General features: G+C 38.8%; 1 protein-coding gene across 2 annotated transcripts in view; it reads left to right on the top strand.

Moving 5' to 3' along the window:
* The window catches only part of LOC124619347 (UDP-glucose 4-epimerase), a 109,493-nt gene that overhangs the window by 71,204 nt on the left and 20,768 nt on the right, over positions 1–17,521 (top strand). For both annotated transcript variants that reach the window (XM_047145666.1, XM_047145665.1), the window contains exons 6-7: positions 7,549–7,682; positions 11,270–11,420. In XM_047145666.1, the coding sequence (XP_047001622.1) occupies positions 7,549–7,682; positions 11,270–11,420 (285 nt within the window). The remainder of the gene's footprint in view (positions 1–7,548; positions 7,683–11,269; positions 11,421–17,521) is intronic.

Below are 17,521 nucleotides of genomic sequence, written 5' to 3' on the forward strand. Positions count from 1 at the left end.
GATTCCTGTAGGCCATGGTATGTTTGACACCCATTTCAACCTCAGACTGCATGTATATTGTGTTCAGGAAAGGGTGGCTTCAAGACCACATGTCCTTGTTTGACATAGGTGCCCATTAGAATAGACCCAACCGTTATATCAATTGTTTTTTCCCTTTTTCTTACATTCCTGAATGAAGGTTTGTTGCCTCTATTCAGCACCTCCAGCTTATCCTCGAATAAAAGTTCAAGAATGTGCTCACCTCTGTTCTTGGTGTCGCTTCTTCCCTACACCAGGTTGTGGTCATTGGCATCGGAACCTACCAGCAGTTGTTAGCAGACATGCACTTCAAGGAGTACTGTCCTCACAAGGAGGGCAAACTGAGGCAAATTCCATTTCCCTTGTCTTCCTTCCTCATGTTGCTTTATCCTGATGGTCACTAAGTTCCTGGAACTGAAGTCTGCCATCAGGACGAATGAAGTTCCATTCTTAACATAAATGAATGTTCTGGAATCCTTTAGATTCATAGCATAAATCAACTTAAGTCCAGTTCTTCCAGTGCCTGAAACACCCCCTTTATATTAATAAGGTTCCTGGATAAGGGCAATGTCAATCTCCTGTCTTCGTAGAAGACGAGTTGGGGTGGCAGCTGCCCCTTTATTGTGCTCCAGGTTTATCTGCAGGTTTTGCAGCCTCGAACATGTTGCCATGATGGAAACTTGCAAGAACCCAAGTACAGTTTTAGGCCTTGGATTTTTAACCATAAATTTTGGTCAACTGCTACAACTTTTTGATTGATTACCCTCCAGTCCGGTTTCAAGACTTTCTGGTCATGTGCCCATATTTCCTCAAACAGTCTTAGGAGGAGTTCCTTAAGAAGTTTCAGTACCCAAATAGTTATCCTTGCAGGCTTTGGAAGATCAGCCGCTGTCTTGACCAGCAACTTCACCTCCTCCCATGGAGATATCTTGGGTACCACCTCCTTAAGCCAATCCGCTCTTTCTATCACCTCGTAGGCAAAGATACAAGCACCCTTGAGCAGATAAACCCTCCTGGCTCTGGGCCTGGACATGCATCCTCCCCAATCTTCTCAAAGAGTGTCATCTGAACAAGCTCCATTCTGCTGCGAGGTTATATTGACCAGTGGATACCCCTGTTGGGTAACTGCCATCCTGAAAATGGAGACAGCAGCTCAATAGGTGTTTCCCTATTTCTTACCTTGGCTTTTTCTGGATCTGTTTATGTTGATAAGTGGGAGTATTAGACTCCTCCCTTGTTCCCTGTCTTAGAGTAGAAGGGACATGGCTGTACCTTCATTGCGAGGGAGTCTTTTTTTTTCTCTCTCCAAGACCTTTTAGTTCCTCCATTGATCTTTAGAACGCCATTCTTTACCTTCCTTTTCTTCTTGTTCTTTGAGAAGCGTTCTCCTCTGAACCCAGACATGAATTTGTTCTTGACCTAATCCAACTTCTCAGTAACAGTTTCCACTTCTAGAACTAGTCTCTTACCTAGTCCAATTGCGGAAACAACTTCCATCAGTTCCAACCCTGATGCTTGGGTGTTTGAGGTCTCATCAAGACCCTCAGTTTTTGTTTTGTTTTGCTTGTTCTCCATTTTGGTCCCATGAGAATTGCTAATTGCTCAGTCGACACCACAGAACCCCACCCAGTGCGAAGTTAATTACTCAGGGAGGTTGCCTGGTATCCCTGAGGCTCTGTTAATGACACATGTTCCTATGTGCCGCATACCCGTTGGCACAGAGCACATCACTCCTTCGGTTGGGTACCTGGGGAATTGGGGAAGGAAATGGGAGTGAGTAAGGGAGCGATAGGGCTTTGGGACAAGGGGCTTGCAGAGAAAAGGAAGAATCATCTTAATAGGTACTGGTGTTGTCTTGTTCCAATATTACATCATACAGGCTTATTCCTCTCCTCTCTACCTTGCTGTAATGTATGGATTTCTGTTTCTATCTGGCAATACCATTAGCCTGTAAAACAAACTGTGTGAGTACTCCACAAACTTCTAGAGATTACATCAAACAAATAATGAGGAAAGGCAGCCACTCACTTGCTGTTGAATGATGTTTGGTGTGTAGGTACACTTAGGATATGAAAATAAAGTTTTCAAGATTTTGTACTTTTATCATTTTTTCCTTATGTGGAGAACAACCTCCTCCTCCACTCCCTCCCAAGTGGCTAGACTGTGTGGAAGTGTTGTTAGTGGTGCGTAAGTTCCATGTGGACAATAGTGAGCCATTTTGAGTTTAGAAAATTCTGGAGAGTTATCAGGTGATGATTCAGGGGGAGTGGGGAAAGTACAGTTAGATGGAGGAATAAACTGAATAAGACAGGGTTCAGTATTGGTTTTATGTTGAGTCTGATTCGTAGGGTTGCTAGAAAGAAATGTTTCCTCTGTAGGGACCAGGAGTAGGAGTGGTCTTTAACAAACTCAGCATGACTGAATTTGGGGCAAAACGATGAGGCCTTTAGAAAGGACTGATGCTTCTGTAGGATTGAGGCTTCTGCGGAATAGATTCAAAAGTGTGTTGCCGGTCTATTTAGGTTCTGGGTTCTGTAGTGTGGCAGGAGGGGGTTTCTGAGAATATATGGCAGGTGTAGTATGTCGAGGGGGAAGATTTTTTTTTTTTTTTTTTTTTTTTTTTTTTTTTTTTTTTTTTTTTTTTCCCCTTCCACCTTCGGCATTACATTTTGCAAATTTTGCTGTTATAGTATGCCAATTTTTGTGTTACTTTCTGCTGATTTTGTTTTTAGTTTTTGACAGGTTATTTTTTAAGTGTCATGTGATTCTTATTTTGGGCTTATTTCTTTGTTTTTTGTTGTTATGTTGAAGCTGAAAATATACCCATTGATTACATTCTATTAACTGACATCACATTTATTTAAATTATTAAAAAAGAAAATTTATCTATTGAACCCATTAAATCCAATCAATCCACAAAACAAAACAAAAATATTTTTGAAAAAGAGATTATTGTCATAACTTCAAAAGTTCCCTTTTGGGACATTGTGATGCAGCTTCATCAACACTTCAAAATAGTGTGAAGACAACCAGGCACAGCGTAAAACTGAACACAAAAGACAAAATGTCTATGGCACCGGAGCAGATATTTGACAGTATTCGTGTACCCTAACTGGCATGTAAAGTTGCTTTTCAGCTAAATTATGAAGGCATTTGTATCCCTTCAGAATATTTTACACAGCTGAGACTTAAGGATTAAATGAGACCACTCACTGAAAAGCAGAAGCATTGAGTTGTCAATAGGCACATGGAAAAGAAGAAAACTTGGTAACTTCTGGAGTTATCCTGTGCCAAGCTAGAGTACATGCGCACGCGCGCACACACACACACACACACACACACACACACACACACACACACACACACACATTTATACAAGGTCTGTTCAAAAAATTCCGGAACTTTTCCACAAATTTTTCTGCACTTACCTTCTACTTATTGGTAATGGTCTCCTTCGAAATACTCTCCTCCAAAATTGGTACACCATTCCCAACACCGTTTCCACTTCAGTCTTGGTATGGATCTTGCTGTATTGAGTGAAGCCCTGTCTATGAATTTTCTTTTATCTCATCTATCGTTGCACATCTTTGTCCTTTCAACTGGGTTGTCAACTTTGGAAATAAAAAAAAAATGTCCGGAAGGGCCAGGTCTGGAGAGTACAGAGGATGAGGCAGCACAATTATTTTGTTTTTTGTGCAATAGTCATGCACCAACAGGGATGAATGTGCAGGTGCGTTATCATGATGCAAGAGCCATGAAATTTCTCGCCACATTTCAGGCTGTTTCCTTCTCACATTTTCTCACAGGCATAGCAACTCGTCCAGATAGTACCATCGATTAACAGTTTCCCCCTCTGGCCCGAGCTCATGTTGAACTAATCCTTCAAAGTATAGAAAACTATCAACGTGGCTGTGACATTTGGCCTGAATTGACGAGCTTTTTTTTTTTTTGCCTTGGGGGAACCTTTCTCAAACCGTTGTGAAGACTGAAGCTTGGTCTCATCATCACAACTGTAGACCCATGTCTGATCACCAGTTATGATTCTGTTAAAGAACATCTCATTCTCATTTGCACAATCTAAAAGCTCTTCATAGATTTGAGGCGGCGGTCTTTCTGGTCTTCACTCATGAGCCATGGGATGAACTGGGTGGCAACACTATGGATTCCAAGATGCTGTGTCAGGATTTCATGTCATGATCCAACCAAAATGTTACATTCTTCTGCAGTCTCTCTGACAGTCAGTCTTCGATTGGTATGCACAATTTCATTGACGTTCCTGACATGAGCATCATTGGTAGACATTGAAGGGCGTCCTGAATGTGGGTCATCTTCATCTTCCATCTGGCCATTTTTAAACTGAGTATGGCATAAGCACTCATCACTGTAGGCTTCCTGCATCATTTGGTGTGTCTCTGTAAAGGTTTTCTTGAGTTTCACGCAAAATTTTATGCAGGTGTGTTGCTCTTGTAACTCTGCCATCTCGAAATTCGCAAACTGTGTGACACAATGTTCTACTCAATAGAGCACCGAACAATAACTAACGAACATACAACAATGAAACTTCTGGCAGTTACAAATTAAACACAGGCATGTGCAGGGGTGCCAGCCGCATTTTTCTCCAACACACCATTGGCACGAAATTACGAATGTTCCAGAATTTCATGAACTGACCTCGTATACGTGCCTATGCCCCTATGTGGTACTGGTGAGATTGACCATGTCAATGCTATTCTGTCACAGGTGGGCTGCTTGTGATGGGGTACTGTCAGGTGGAGTGGGTAGAGGATAAGAGAAGTAGGGTGAGGGACTTGGGGGGGGGGGGGGGTAGAGGGAAAGAGAGGCAGGGAGAGGGATGGGGGTGGGTGAATAACAGCTCAGAGGGAGGCTTGTTTGCTGGCTAGGAACACAGGAGAGAGGCGTGGCAGGTATAGTTGTAGCAGCTGGAGGGAAGCGGCACATGCTGAAGGCTATGTGGGAATATGAATTGGGAGGGGGTGACAGGATGGAGGAAGGGGAAACTGTTGGGTGGAAGGTGGAAAGACAGTGAGTTACCTGATATTGAGGCTGGGACTGTTATGGGAGCTCTTGCTGCAAAATGCTTCTGCTTTTTGGTGAGTGGTCTCCTTTAATCCTAAAGTATTTACATCTTACTAGAACTTTCCTACAACATTTTCATAACGTAGGCTTGCCATTCTTGGTACATGTAAGAGAATCTTTTTCCAAGTCAGCTTTAATAGATTTCATTATCATACCATGGCTGAAAGAAGAACCTAGAACTGTGAACACACATTACATGTTTGTGAGGCCATAGAAGTTGTTAGCTTAACTAGATGATGCAACCCTGTGTGTTTCATTGTTTCCTTCACTTCTGTCTGAAGTGTACATCCCTTCATTTTCTCAAAAGTTTGCTGGTTTAACCACCACAATTCATTTTCCCACAATAATGAAGCAATCTTCAGTTTTAAAGAGGAATGCAGGTAATGGTTTTATATGGGGATTTCTAAATTCATGATATTTTTATGTACTAGATTGTACCAAAATCGATGTGGTTGGGCAGGTGTTTAATGCAGTGCATCAGTTAAACTGTATATTTTTGTAGTATATGAATATAGATACAAAAATAACAAATGGCACTTGAGTTCCACAAACTTGTAAATCTACATCACTTGGTCAACATATCAGCACACAGGACACGTAATGTCTTGCAAAATTTTTCTGGCAGTAAAACAGAACACTGAGAATGTTTGTTTCAATATTTATTCAATGTTATTGTTACTATTTTGTGAATGAAAGAAGGAATAGGGTTCTATATTTGCTGTTTCTAATATCTTGTGAGCAATGTAAATGTGTAGTTTAATTGATGTGCCACATTAAAGATCTCATCCAAATGCGACATTCTTTTGTGCGACAGATTGTGTAAAAGTGGTCTGAAATGTCACGTTGGTGAATAAAATTTTTACTGGTATAAATAGAGTTGGAAGTAGCATCTTTTCATTTGGTGCCACATCAACAACCATAGTTCTCTATGCAAGAAATCAACTGTCAATTTATACACAATTCTCAGTGCTGAGAAAGAAAGTCAAAATCCAGTTTCAGGGTTTAATAACTATCGTTAGGCTTAGAATGACAAAACCATGTCTAGAATGTGTGTTTTTGGTTGGCATACAAAATTCAGAGATTGCAAGGAAGAAGTTGAATACTAACAATGTGCTGGACGTATCAGCTGTGCATTCACCTGTGACTGATGATCTACAAATACAGAAGTTGTGCCAAAGGTTGTCTTGATGAATGAAAGAAACACTGTGTAACAGTTTTTTTGTGAAATGTTGGAACATTTTGGAGACCAATCCAGGTCCTCTGGGCAGAGCTGTAGCTATTGATGAACCTTAAATTTGTGAGTATGATTCATGAGTAAAGGGCAAAAGTTTCTAGTAGCACACAAGTGCCTCTACTTGATCAAAGAATTCTTGAATAAATGAGAGTGTAACAGATATTCATTGTCTTGTTTGAGATTAAAAGTGTGCTCCGAAAGAAATCTATGTCTGCTAGATGAACAGTCAATAGTAAATTGTATGCATAAGTGCATGAATGTGTAAGAATTTTGGCTGCACTCTGTTCAAAGGGAGAACACTGGTACCTGAATGTTCCATCAAAACTGCACCCTGTCACACATCTCTGAATGTTGAGCTAGCACTGGCCAAACACAAAATGAAAATAATTAACTAACCAACTTGCTGTAAAAAGAATGAAGTTCAGCTGTAAATTACTGTACTTCACATATTATTTATTGTATTTTTCAGTGAAATCTATGTAAATTAGAACATTACTTGGTTTCATGACTTCTGTTTCCACATGCTAGTTAATAAGCATGCTTCTCTAAGGATTGCTGTCTCAGAATGAAAGCTAATATTAAGGTATTGGAATTTTCTTGTAGTGTAGTCAGTCAGAGTGACAAAAACTGTTTGAAAATTCCTAAAAAAAAGTATAACATAATTTTTATCTTATTGCATTCCTCATGTTTCATGTATGTTCTGTATGTAATACGTAATCACTGTTAAAGTAGGGTAACTGGAATTCTCTTCTGTGTTTCCACATCTTTACAACTTTCTATTGGACAGTGTAGAATCTTAAATAATGGTTTGGGCACATCCACTGCATTTTGAACTAGTGTTTTGAAGGCCAGCATTAAAATGCCACATAAAAGTGAAGCAGTTTTTTTGATTCATTTGCAATCATCGATAGCAAGCAGTATTTTAAGATTGTAAAAAAGTGACTCAAAAATGCGTGGTGATTATGATACCAGCACATGCCCCATATTGTGAATTGTTAATTTCTTATATGGAACAGATGATTTCCACAAAATTTTTGTCCTTATTCCCTAGAACCAGTATAAATGGCACTTTTGTAACAATTACATAAAATTTATTTACATATTTTGACAGAATAGAGTCACACTTATCCATCATCAGCACTATCCTAATCTATACCTTATATTCAGCATCAAAATTACAAAAAACTGTTTTATTCCAGGTGTCCGTGATTATATTCACATAGAAGATCTGGCTCTCGGACATATAGCAGCTGCAAAATTGCTTTTATCTTCATTGTCAGGTCAATTCAAGGTTTATAACCTTGGAACAGGTCGTGGGAATTCTGTTCTTGAGGTATGCTGCAGTACTTAATTTTTAAAAACAATGATGTCCAAAATAAAATAATCAGAGTTAAAAGAAAAATCCTTCCTAACAAAACACTAGCAGACATGCACTTGAGCAAAGGATGTCATTTCTACTGTTGATTGTCATGTCCTGCCATCACACTCTTGACCACAATCCTCGATAATTTACCATTTTACAGTCCCAGCTGTCTCTTTTGTCATAAGAAGCAACCTCTGGCATTGAATTTAAAAACCTGATTTTTTTTGTGTCACCTGTCTCATGTTAACATCTACACATTAACCTTGTTAAGCTGCTTCTGGGCAGACTGGTTATTCTTCTTGTTTCACTGTCAGTAAATCTCTTTGAACTGTGTATCAAAACCATATAATTTGAATTACTCTATTGGTTGGACACACAAAATTTAATTTTAATCTTTTATAAGCTGTGGACTAGACTACTTGTCTGAAGCAATTTGTGCCGTTAGTGTAAAGGGTGAAATAACTTTGTTAGTACATTACTGACTTTGCAAATGTAAGCATGATGAACTGTCCATCATTGCTGCCATCTGTTGGTTTCTTTCATTGTGAAACTACACTAGGCGGACTTGTAGTGTGGTTTCATGACTGTGCTGGTGGACACTGGTACACACATAGCAGTATTTTAGAAGATATTTTTGATGATGTTTGAAATAGAATTAGCACTAGAATAAAATAAGGTTGTATTACCACTATTTTTACAGTGATACTTGGCTTGTTGTTATTTTGAACAGAACTATCTCCTTTAAATAATAACTATTAACTATTGTCCACAGATGATAACAGAAATATTAACAACTCAGAAGAAGATAATCAGCTTCAGCCATCTTACTTCCAGTATAATGAGCCTACAATTTCGTAGACATAGCTTTCCAAATAGACTACTTCTTGAAATTATCTGTTCCACTAAGTATGCAGGTATCATAAAAAGTTTTGCTCCCTTTAAATTTATGTTTTTAGACTTCAGAAATTGAGTATCTGGAGAACTGTCAGTTACAAACACATTTATGGCATCATAAATTATGGCACCTTGTCCTCAACTAGTGTATCTACTGTAACATTATGCGAGAACGGTTTGTTGTATTTGCTGATTCTGGGAACTTTATGGAACAATCAAAACACAAATTCCCATTCTGTTTGTGGTTTCATCATACAGGATGTTTGTCTTTATTCCGTCTATAACTTCACTGGTGAATTTACTATTTTCAGAAGAAATTTCTAGGAATAAAATAAACTATCATGTAACATGCGAGACAATAGTCGCAAAATAATCATCACAGTTTCTAGGCATTACTTTGGACAACAAAGATGATTTAGGTGTGACTTCAACTACTTCATTTTGTGCTGCGTATGTCGCCATAGCGACTGTACTACAGTGTAAACATGCAAAAATTTTACCATTACTGACGTGTCTTCTCTTTAGTGCAAAATTTGAAAGTAATGACTTTTAAGGACCTTTGAACTGAATTTTGTAAGTGATGATTAGAATATGAATTTCTGTGTGAGAGGACATTTGAAATTTTTTGCAAGTACAGTTACTTTTCCGTATGCCAGTAAGCTATAGATATGGCAACATACATAACAATTTTTGCATATTTACATTAAAGTCACCCCTACAATGCAGCAACTTGCACATATCACACCAGGCATCATTCTTATTACATTTTCCCAGGGTTTCCCATACCATATTTAGAAAACAAATTACTTTTATATAGTGCCTGTAAAGTGAGCCAACTATATAATCTTCTTAAGTTTTATGTTGTGAAACTTAAAATTTCCCATTACTTCATAGATATTATGCAGTGAATTACAGTGCAGTCTGTGACAATTATTGGAAAAAAATCTGGAAAGTAGGGTAGGAAACACTTAAATGTTAATGCAGTATGCTGCTATTGTATGCATCTGGTTTCTGAATTTCTCAATTTTTGTGGGAGCTTATTTAAAATTGCAAGGTGCAGTAAACCACATGTCACAGTGTCATGTGTGCCCAAAAAAGTGGAACCATTATAGACAAAAAATGCGAATTATAGGCATGTACTTTTCACTTTGATAATTCTGCTTATGAAATTTAAGAATAACTATCAATGTTAACCAGAAGACTTCAAACTGCAGTTCATCTCACAACAGGGATTGCAAGTAATATGACATTCCTGTTGTGCTTATAGATCTGTATCATACGTATTAGAGTTGGTGCACCAGACCTGAGGGCTGTTTCTCCTGTTATTTCTAACGTACATCATAATCTCAAGTCTCAAAAGCAAATAACTTATCTGTTAAATATTTCTCAGACAAATACTCTATCAAGGTAGATTTTTATTCAAGAATTTGGCAATCCATGACTGTATGACATGATTTTCCAACTTTGCTAGTGAGATGTTAGCTTTTGCAAAAACTTCAACAGTTCCTTTCCCAAAACAGTCTTTTTATTGTTTTCTTCTTTTGGCACTATTTAGGTTTTTCAACAACTGATGACTGTTTATGTGAGTAATGAGAAGCAGCAGCTTTTTTCTCGTTGGTGAACAGAGTGCTTCTCGTATATAATGTTTCTTGACAATGTCTTTCTGTTGTTGGCCAACTAGACAATGGCAAAATCTTTACTAAACTGTTTTTTAATCTGTTGCATATAAGCCATGACTAGCATATTGCTGAAGGGACGAATGACCCATACTTGACAATACGGCAGACAGAACTGACAAGGTAGTAGAAGCAGAACCGAACTGAACTGCAGAGCTATACCAGCATATTCTAGAAAGACTAGGCATGGTGGCTGACCAGAGCAGCTGAGTCGATAGAAATTGAATAATATCAACTCATATCGATTGCTTTCTGGTCACTGCCAACTTTGGCTGACAGACAACATTATGTTTAGGGTGACTAAATCTACAAAACCAAAAGTGACAAGGTGAATTAATGATAACTGTTGAGCGTAACTCATTTTTAAATCATTTATTGTCATACTAGACACATTAAACAGTGTGTCCTCATCTAGTTACAGACAGCAGCAACTAAAAATCATAGGCCCAACTGGTCAACACATTTCGGTTTCTATTGATTCTGCTACTCCCAGCAACTACCTTGCTGGAATTGGCTTGCGTGTATGTGTTTGTATTGCAAGTCTCACAGCAGAGTCCTCTGTTGCTATATGTGACAACATGTTATAAAGATCTCTCACCTACCCAACAGTTAATGAGCACAATGATACACCACCACAGTTTTGAAAGGTGTCCGCATTCTCTTTCCAAACTGAGATTTTCCAGATGCTGTACAATATGAGTAATGGTCGATTACTTCATAAATGCAGAAAATAAAGCTGGGGCTTTTCACAGAAGATCGATTGCTAGTGGTGAATGTAATAAAATAAATGAATAATACCTTTGCAGAGAGCCACATGATTTTACTGCTGTATCCATGGGTAGATTTCATGAAAAAGAAGAGTGCAGAACTTCTGCTGTCCAGTTTGCTGATAATGAACCTAAGTTCCCAGTTGGGACTGCTGTTATGGTATGGTTCTATTGTGATTCTTAACTGGATTTTTAATTGTTTGTTTCATTTTGTTTTCAGGTGATTAAAGCATTTGAAGAAGCGAGTGGTCGTAAAATTCCATATACCATCTGCCCCAGAAGACCAGGTGACATAGCAGCATCGTACGCAGATGCTTCGCTTGCTAACAAAGAGCTGGGTTGGACTGCTGCAAAAACTCTTCACGATATGTGTTAGTATATATATATATGAATATTTCAGTGAAAATAATTCATTTTTTAAATATAATAGAACTGGATAGACAAGACAATCTATTCATCAAGTGCCAGGAGGAGAAAACACACACAAAAGTTAAGGAAATATGCAAGCTTTCAGAGCTAGTGACTCCTTTTTCTGGCAGAAAAGTTTAAGGGGAAGGAGGAGAGATGACGGCAAAGGGCTGGTGAGGTGTAGGGTATGGGTAGAATTACAGAAAAGTTGCCCAGAACCCTGGGTTAGAAGAGAAGTACCATACAGGATGGGAAGGAAATATATGTATACATACACACATCAAAAAAAGTTTTGCGTCACCCCGGTTTGCAGAACTCCTGAAGATAGACGTTGACACAGACGCAGCCCCTTTGAATGTTCAGAGGTGTCACTAAACACACCCAAAGATGTAAGCAACCATGCGTGAGCAGTGCCTATTAGCCGGAGGGGGTCCGACAGCCGATCAATTCCAGTCTTTCCACCAGGAAGGAGGTACACGGCTCGTGTTGTCTGTAGTTCAACCATGCCTAGACGGTCAAACCATGGTTCGATCACGCCCACATTGTTACTTTATGCCAGGAAGGGCTCTCAACAAGGGAAGTGGCCAGGCGTCTCGGAATGAACCAAAGTGACGTTGTTCGGACAAGGAGGAACTGTCGGTGACATGCCTCGCTCAGGCCGCCCAAGGGCTACTACTGCAGTGGATGACCACTACCTGCGGAATATGGCTCAGAGGAACCCTGACTGCAACACCACCATGTTGAGTAATGCTTTTTGTGCAGCCACAGGATGTAGTGTTAAGACTCAAACTGTGTGCAATAGGCAGCATGATGCGCAACGTCCATGGCGAGTTTCCACCTTAGCAACCATGATACCATGCAGCACAGTACAAATGGGCCCAACAGCATGCCGTGCAGACCACTCAGGATTGGTATCGCGTTCTCTTCACCGATGAGTTCTGCATGTTCCTTCAATTAGACAGTCGTCGGAGACATGTTTGGAGGCAACACAGTCAGTCTGAACACCTTAGACACATTGTCCAGTGAGTGCAGCAAGGTGGAAGTTCGCTGCTGTTTTGGTGAGCATTACATGGGGCTGACGTATGCCGCTGGTGGTCATGAAAGGCTGTATGATACATGAATGCCATCCTCTGACCAATAGTGTAAGCATATTGGCGAGGCAATCATCTTCATGGACGACAGTTCATGCCCCCATCGTGCACATCTTGTGAATGAATGCCTTGCTTCAGGATAACGACATCGCTCGACTAGAGTGGCCAGCATGTTCTCCAGACATGAACCCTAACGAACATGCCCGGGATGGATTGAAAAGAGCTGTTTATGATGACCCACCAATCACTCTGAGGGACCAGTGCCAAATCGCCATTGAGGAGTGGGACAGTCTGGACCAACAATGCCTTGATGAAGTTGTGGATAGTATACCACGACAAATACAGGCATGCATCAATGCAAGAGGACGTGCTACTGGATGTTAGAGGTACCAGTGTGTACAGCAATCTGGACCAACACCTCTGAAGGTCTCGCTGTATGGTGGTACAATATGCAACGTGTGGTTTTCATGAGCTTTAAGAAGGGCAGAAATGACGTTTATGTTGATCTCTATTCCAATTTTCTGTACAGGTTTGGAACTCTTGGAACTGAGGTGATGCAAAACTTTTTTTGATGTGTGTACATTGTTGGCCTTAACATCTTATTGATAGAAGTGCATTAGCATTCAGATTTATAACAACATATTGCCTGCTGGCAGTGACACAATAGTAATTTTAATGATACATTGCTAATTGGAATTTTGCACCGGTCATCAGTTACATACAGGAATTATAATTACATCCTCAGGATGATTGATCGGTGGTGCTTACACACATAACGCCCCTTATTTGTCACATGGGTGTGCCATCCTGCTGTCATCTGCAGCTTGGTGGTTGCCTTTCCTCATTTCTACCTGTTGTTGCCATCCTAGAACTTCCATTAGCATTGTAATTATAATTTACGATTTGTAAAATATTTACATGTAGTATAAACACCAAAATTTTAGATAAATCACTGCCTTTGCAACCCGTAAGCCTCTCTAACTCTGTCAAATTGTAACATTTGCAGTGAGGTAATATACATATTTAATTAGAACATGAATGTTTAGAGCATTGGCATCGCATAAGAAATCTGATAATTTAACAGTATTTTGGAGAATATCATTTTGCCAGAACAGTGGTTTGCTTTTTTTTATTTATTTATAATTCCTGTAAGTAAGTCTACCAGACTATGGACAGAAGCTTTCTAGTATGATGTTATATAGGTTATCATGAAGCAGTTGGTAACATGCAGTCTGTTAAAATATGACTAGGTTCTCTCTCTCTCATGTTTATGAAATAATGGCATTTGTTGTGTTTTATTAAGCAAAAAGGACAGTGATATGGTTGCTTACTTAAATTTGACATAAATGAGTATGAAATCCATGTATGGTTTTTGTAACTCATTTCCAGTGAATTGCAAGATTGTTGTTGTTGCGAACAGTCACAGGATTCTAGGCTTCTCAATTGATGTTCGTCAGGTCAGATGACATGAGTTACGGTCTTAGACATGTTCACAATCAACACTCCAACCTTGCCTTTCCTTCATTGTTGTGTGCCCTTTATTCAGACCATGAACTGCTAAAGTAAACAGTTTGTGAAGGATGCAACATAGAAGTGGCCTGCATAAGCCTATGTACTCCCAAATTAAAGAAATTTTAATCTCATAATATAATACCTGGATATTAGATAATAAGAATTCAGTAGAATGCATTAAAAAAAGAAAGGTATGTGGTTCATGCATCTCAGTTTCCGCGTGACGATCATCAATCAATCAATCAGTCAGTCAGTCAGTCATTTCACAACCACTGCTGGCTAAAGGCCTCCTCCAGACTTCTGCACATAATACAGTCTTCAGCCATATGTATCCATTTAGCTCCTTGTGTGTTTTCTTTTGTCATGTATCTCCTTTCCATATGGTCATTGTCTCAGTCTATTCTTATACCTTGAAATCTAGTGAATAGCTTCATTAGACTTCTACCATTCATTCAATCACGACAGTAGTAGTAATTTATTCATTCAAACATCATTTTACGTGGGAAAAATGTATTTAAAAACAAAGATGATGTGACTTACCATACGAAAGCTCTGGCAGGTCGATAGAAACACAAACAAACACATACATACACACAAAATTCTAGCTTTCGCAACCAATGGTTGCTTCGTCAGGAAAGAGGGAAGGAGAGGGAAAGACGAAAGGATGTGGGTTTTAAGGGAGAAGGTAAGGAGTCATTCCAATCCCGGGAGTGGAAAGACTTACCTTAGGGCGAAAAAAGGACAGGTATACACTCGCGCGCGCACACACACACACACACACACACACACACACACACACACACACACACACACACACATATATTCATCCACACATACACAGACCAATTACATCTGGTCTGTGTATGTGCGGATGGATATCTCTTGCTGCTGCCAAGCTCTACTCGGCATGGTGGCTGATGGGAGTAACTATAGATTCGTTCGAATAAAGACATCATGACTAGTCACAAGCATTTCCACAGTGTGCTGACTGTGCATGCGCAGCTTCGTGAGTGTTATGATCATCGTGACACCTTTATCAAATCACATTTAGCGCATTTCATCATTTGGCCACTTGTAGCACTAGTTGACACCTTCACTTACTACAAGTTGCTCAGATGTTTTAGTTTTAATCACAGCACCAATTACCTATTTTTTAGTGCTGAGCAAAATGCATTTTGAGATTTATTCTCTTTGTCAAATGAAGTATTTACATATGTATTTTTTGTGGTGTTACACAAACAAACAATGTGAGTGAGAGTTTGCTTGTGTGTGGTTTTCTACATAATTGAGGAGGCACAGTACCTGATAACTTCAAAAATATGGCTACAATGCAAGAGATGCAAAACAACACAGATGCAAACTCCACACAAAATACTGATGTAAATATGCGCACTTGACAACCAGAAAAAAATTCTCAAAACGCATCATCCTAAGCACAAAAAATAAATAACTGGTGCAGTGTTTCATTATTTAAATAATGAATGGCAGCTGTAGGCTTTCTAAAAACATCAGTTATGATACAGGAAATAAGTTTCTGCTTCCAGTTACAATTACATCAACAGTTTTTATTAGAAATGAATCTTTAATAGGTAATAAACAAGTCCCTGACAAGTATTTTGATGCCCATTATGTACATATATTATGCATAAAGTGTGAAAATGCAAGCGGTATCCTGTACATAACTTTCACAGCTTAAAACATTATTTCCCACATTTTACACCATTTTTTAAAGTCCCCTGAAAAGTGTTAAAACGAAGTTTCACTGTACTCTCCTTAACCTTTGCATTACTTAACATAGGCCTGCCTATCTTAGTTCATTGCTTTGACAAAATTTTCATCAACCTCAGCTTTATATAGGGGTGGAAGAATAATGTCTTTTGGATCCACGAGAGGTTCAGCATTGACATTTTTCACTCTAGGGTTAAGATTTCTTGCAGGCCAGTGTGCTTGAGTATAATGTGATTTTCTATCCCTACCGTCCTGCATATGTAAAATGCAACAGTACTAAGTGTAGCCTAGTTGTATTCCTAAGAGAGCAGCGATGACTTTTAGATCACTATATATTTTCCACTTGTTTTCAGAATATTTGATTGAGTCAAGGAGAGCTTTCATGTTTGCATAAGTCTCCTTCAGTGAACTACATTACTTCAGAAGCAATACAGCTGTTGTGAAGCAATACACCTTTCAAACTTAGCTTGAAGGAATCTGTGAGTAGCCTCTAGGATCATGGTTCACATGCAAAGATTTCATCAAACCATTAATATAAAACCAAACAAGAATATTGGTTTTCTTCTGAAAATGAGAAAGCAGATTCCTCAGACATTGTCTGCAATATGAGACCTTAATTTTGAAGAGGATTCCAGTGCTGTATTCTTGATCCTAAAATTTCAGTGTTCTCCTTTGACAACCCAAGATTTTGAATGAGGACACTCAATTCCAATTGATTCAGTTGGTGTGGTTTACTATCTTTTTCCACAAAATCGGGGTCATGGGATGCGTAAAGCTCCTTAGGTTCTTCTTCCACACTGCCTTCGTCTTCTATTTCCACCCCAAAGTTCTAGGGGTAGAGTAGGAACCAGTGAAGTATCTGAATGTGAAATAGGTCGCATAGCAGATGGAGTATTCAGGTACTGAATTGTTTTTCTGTATTTTGTTGACAATCCTGCCTTTATAGGTGGAATCAAGCAGAAATAGCAGTCATCTATGCGACTTGTAGGGTTTCGATAAACCATAGGTACAGCAAAAGCCATAGATCAGTCTTTATTTTTCAGCCATTCATAACGTATAGCAGAAGAAGAGTTGCAACATATATTTGGAGCCCGTGACGTATCCCAGTCCCTTACCTTCATAACAAAATAATACCGATAGGCGTTCTTCACAAGAGGTGTCAGATTCCATTTCTGTGATGAAAATGTTATTCACCACAAATGTAAGAAATGTTATTCACTGAATTTACACATTTTCATAAAGTTTACACCTTAAGACTCAAAATATCATAATTTCCGCACTAATTAAAACAGAAACAGTATGTATGTTTATAATCTACAGACTACAGAAAAAAAATATTTTTTGCAGTTACAGGTGTCCCAATTTCAAAAGAAATTGTTTTCCAAATAGAAAATGTAGACTAAGAAAACGATATGCTACTTTACTTTATCGCCAAAACAAGAGCTGGTCGGTCATTTTTATGGTTATTCGTGTATTCAGCAGGTGAAAATACATATAAGCAGCTATTTTTGAACCCGTTACATTTTCATTGTTGGCCAGTGTAATCAATATTTATATCCCCCCCTTTAAAAAAAGTGTTTGATACCCAGTCTTTAGATTTATCATTTATATTTAATGCAACAGCTGTTTTTCTCCCTTTAAGCTGAAATTCATTCTGATTGTTTTTTATGTTCAGTATTAATTTATTGCACACTGTCCAGTTTTATATATCCTTGAGGGTTTTATCTGCCTTG

This window comes from Schistocerca americana, chromosome 6 (assembly GCF_021461395.2).
Source record: "Schistocerca americana isolate TAMUIC-IGC-003095 chromosome 6, iqSchAmer2.1, whole genome shotgun sequence".
Taxonomy (NCBI): domain Eukaryota; kingdom Metazoa; phylum Arthropoda; class Insecta; order Orthoptera; family Acrididae; genus Schistocerca; species Schistocerca americana.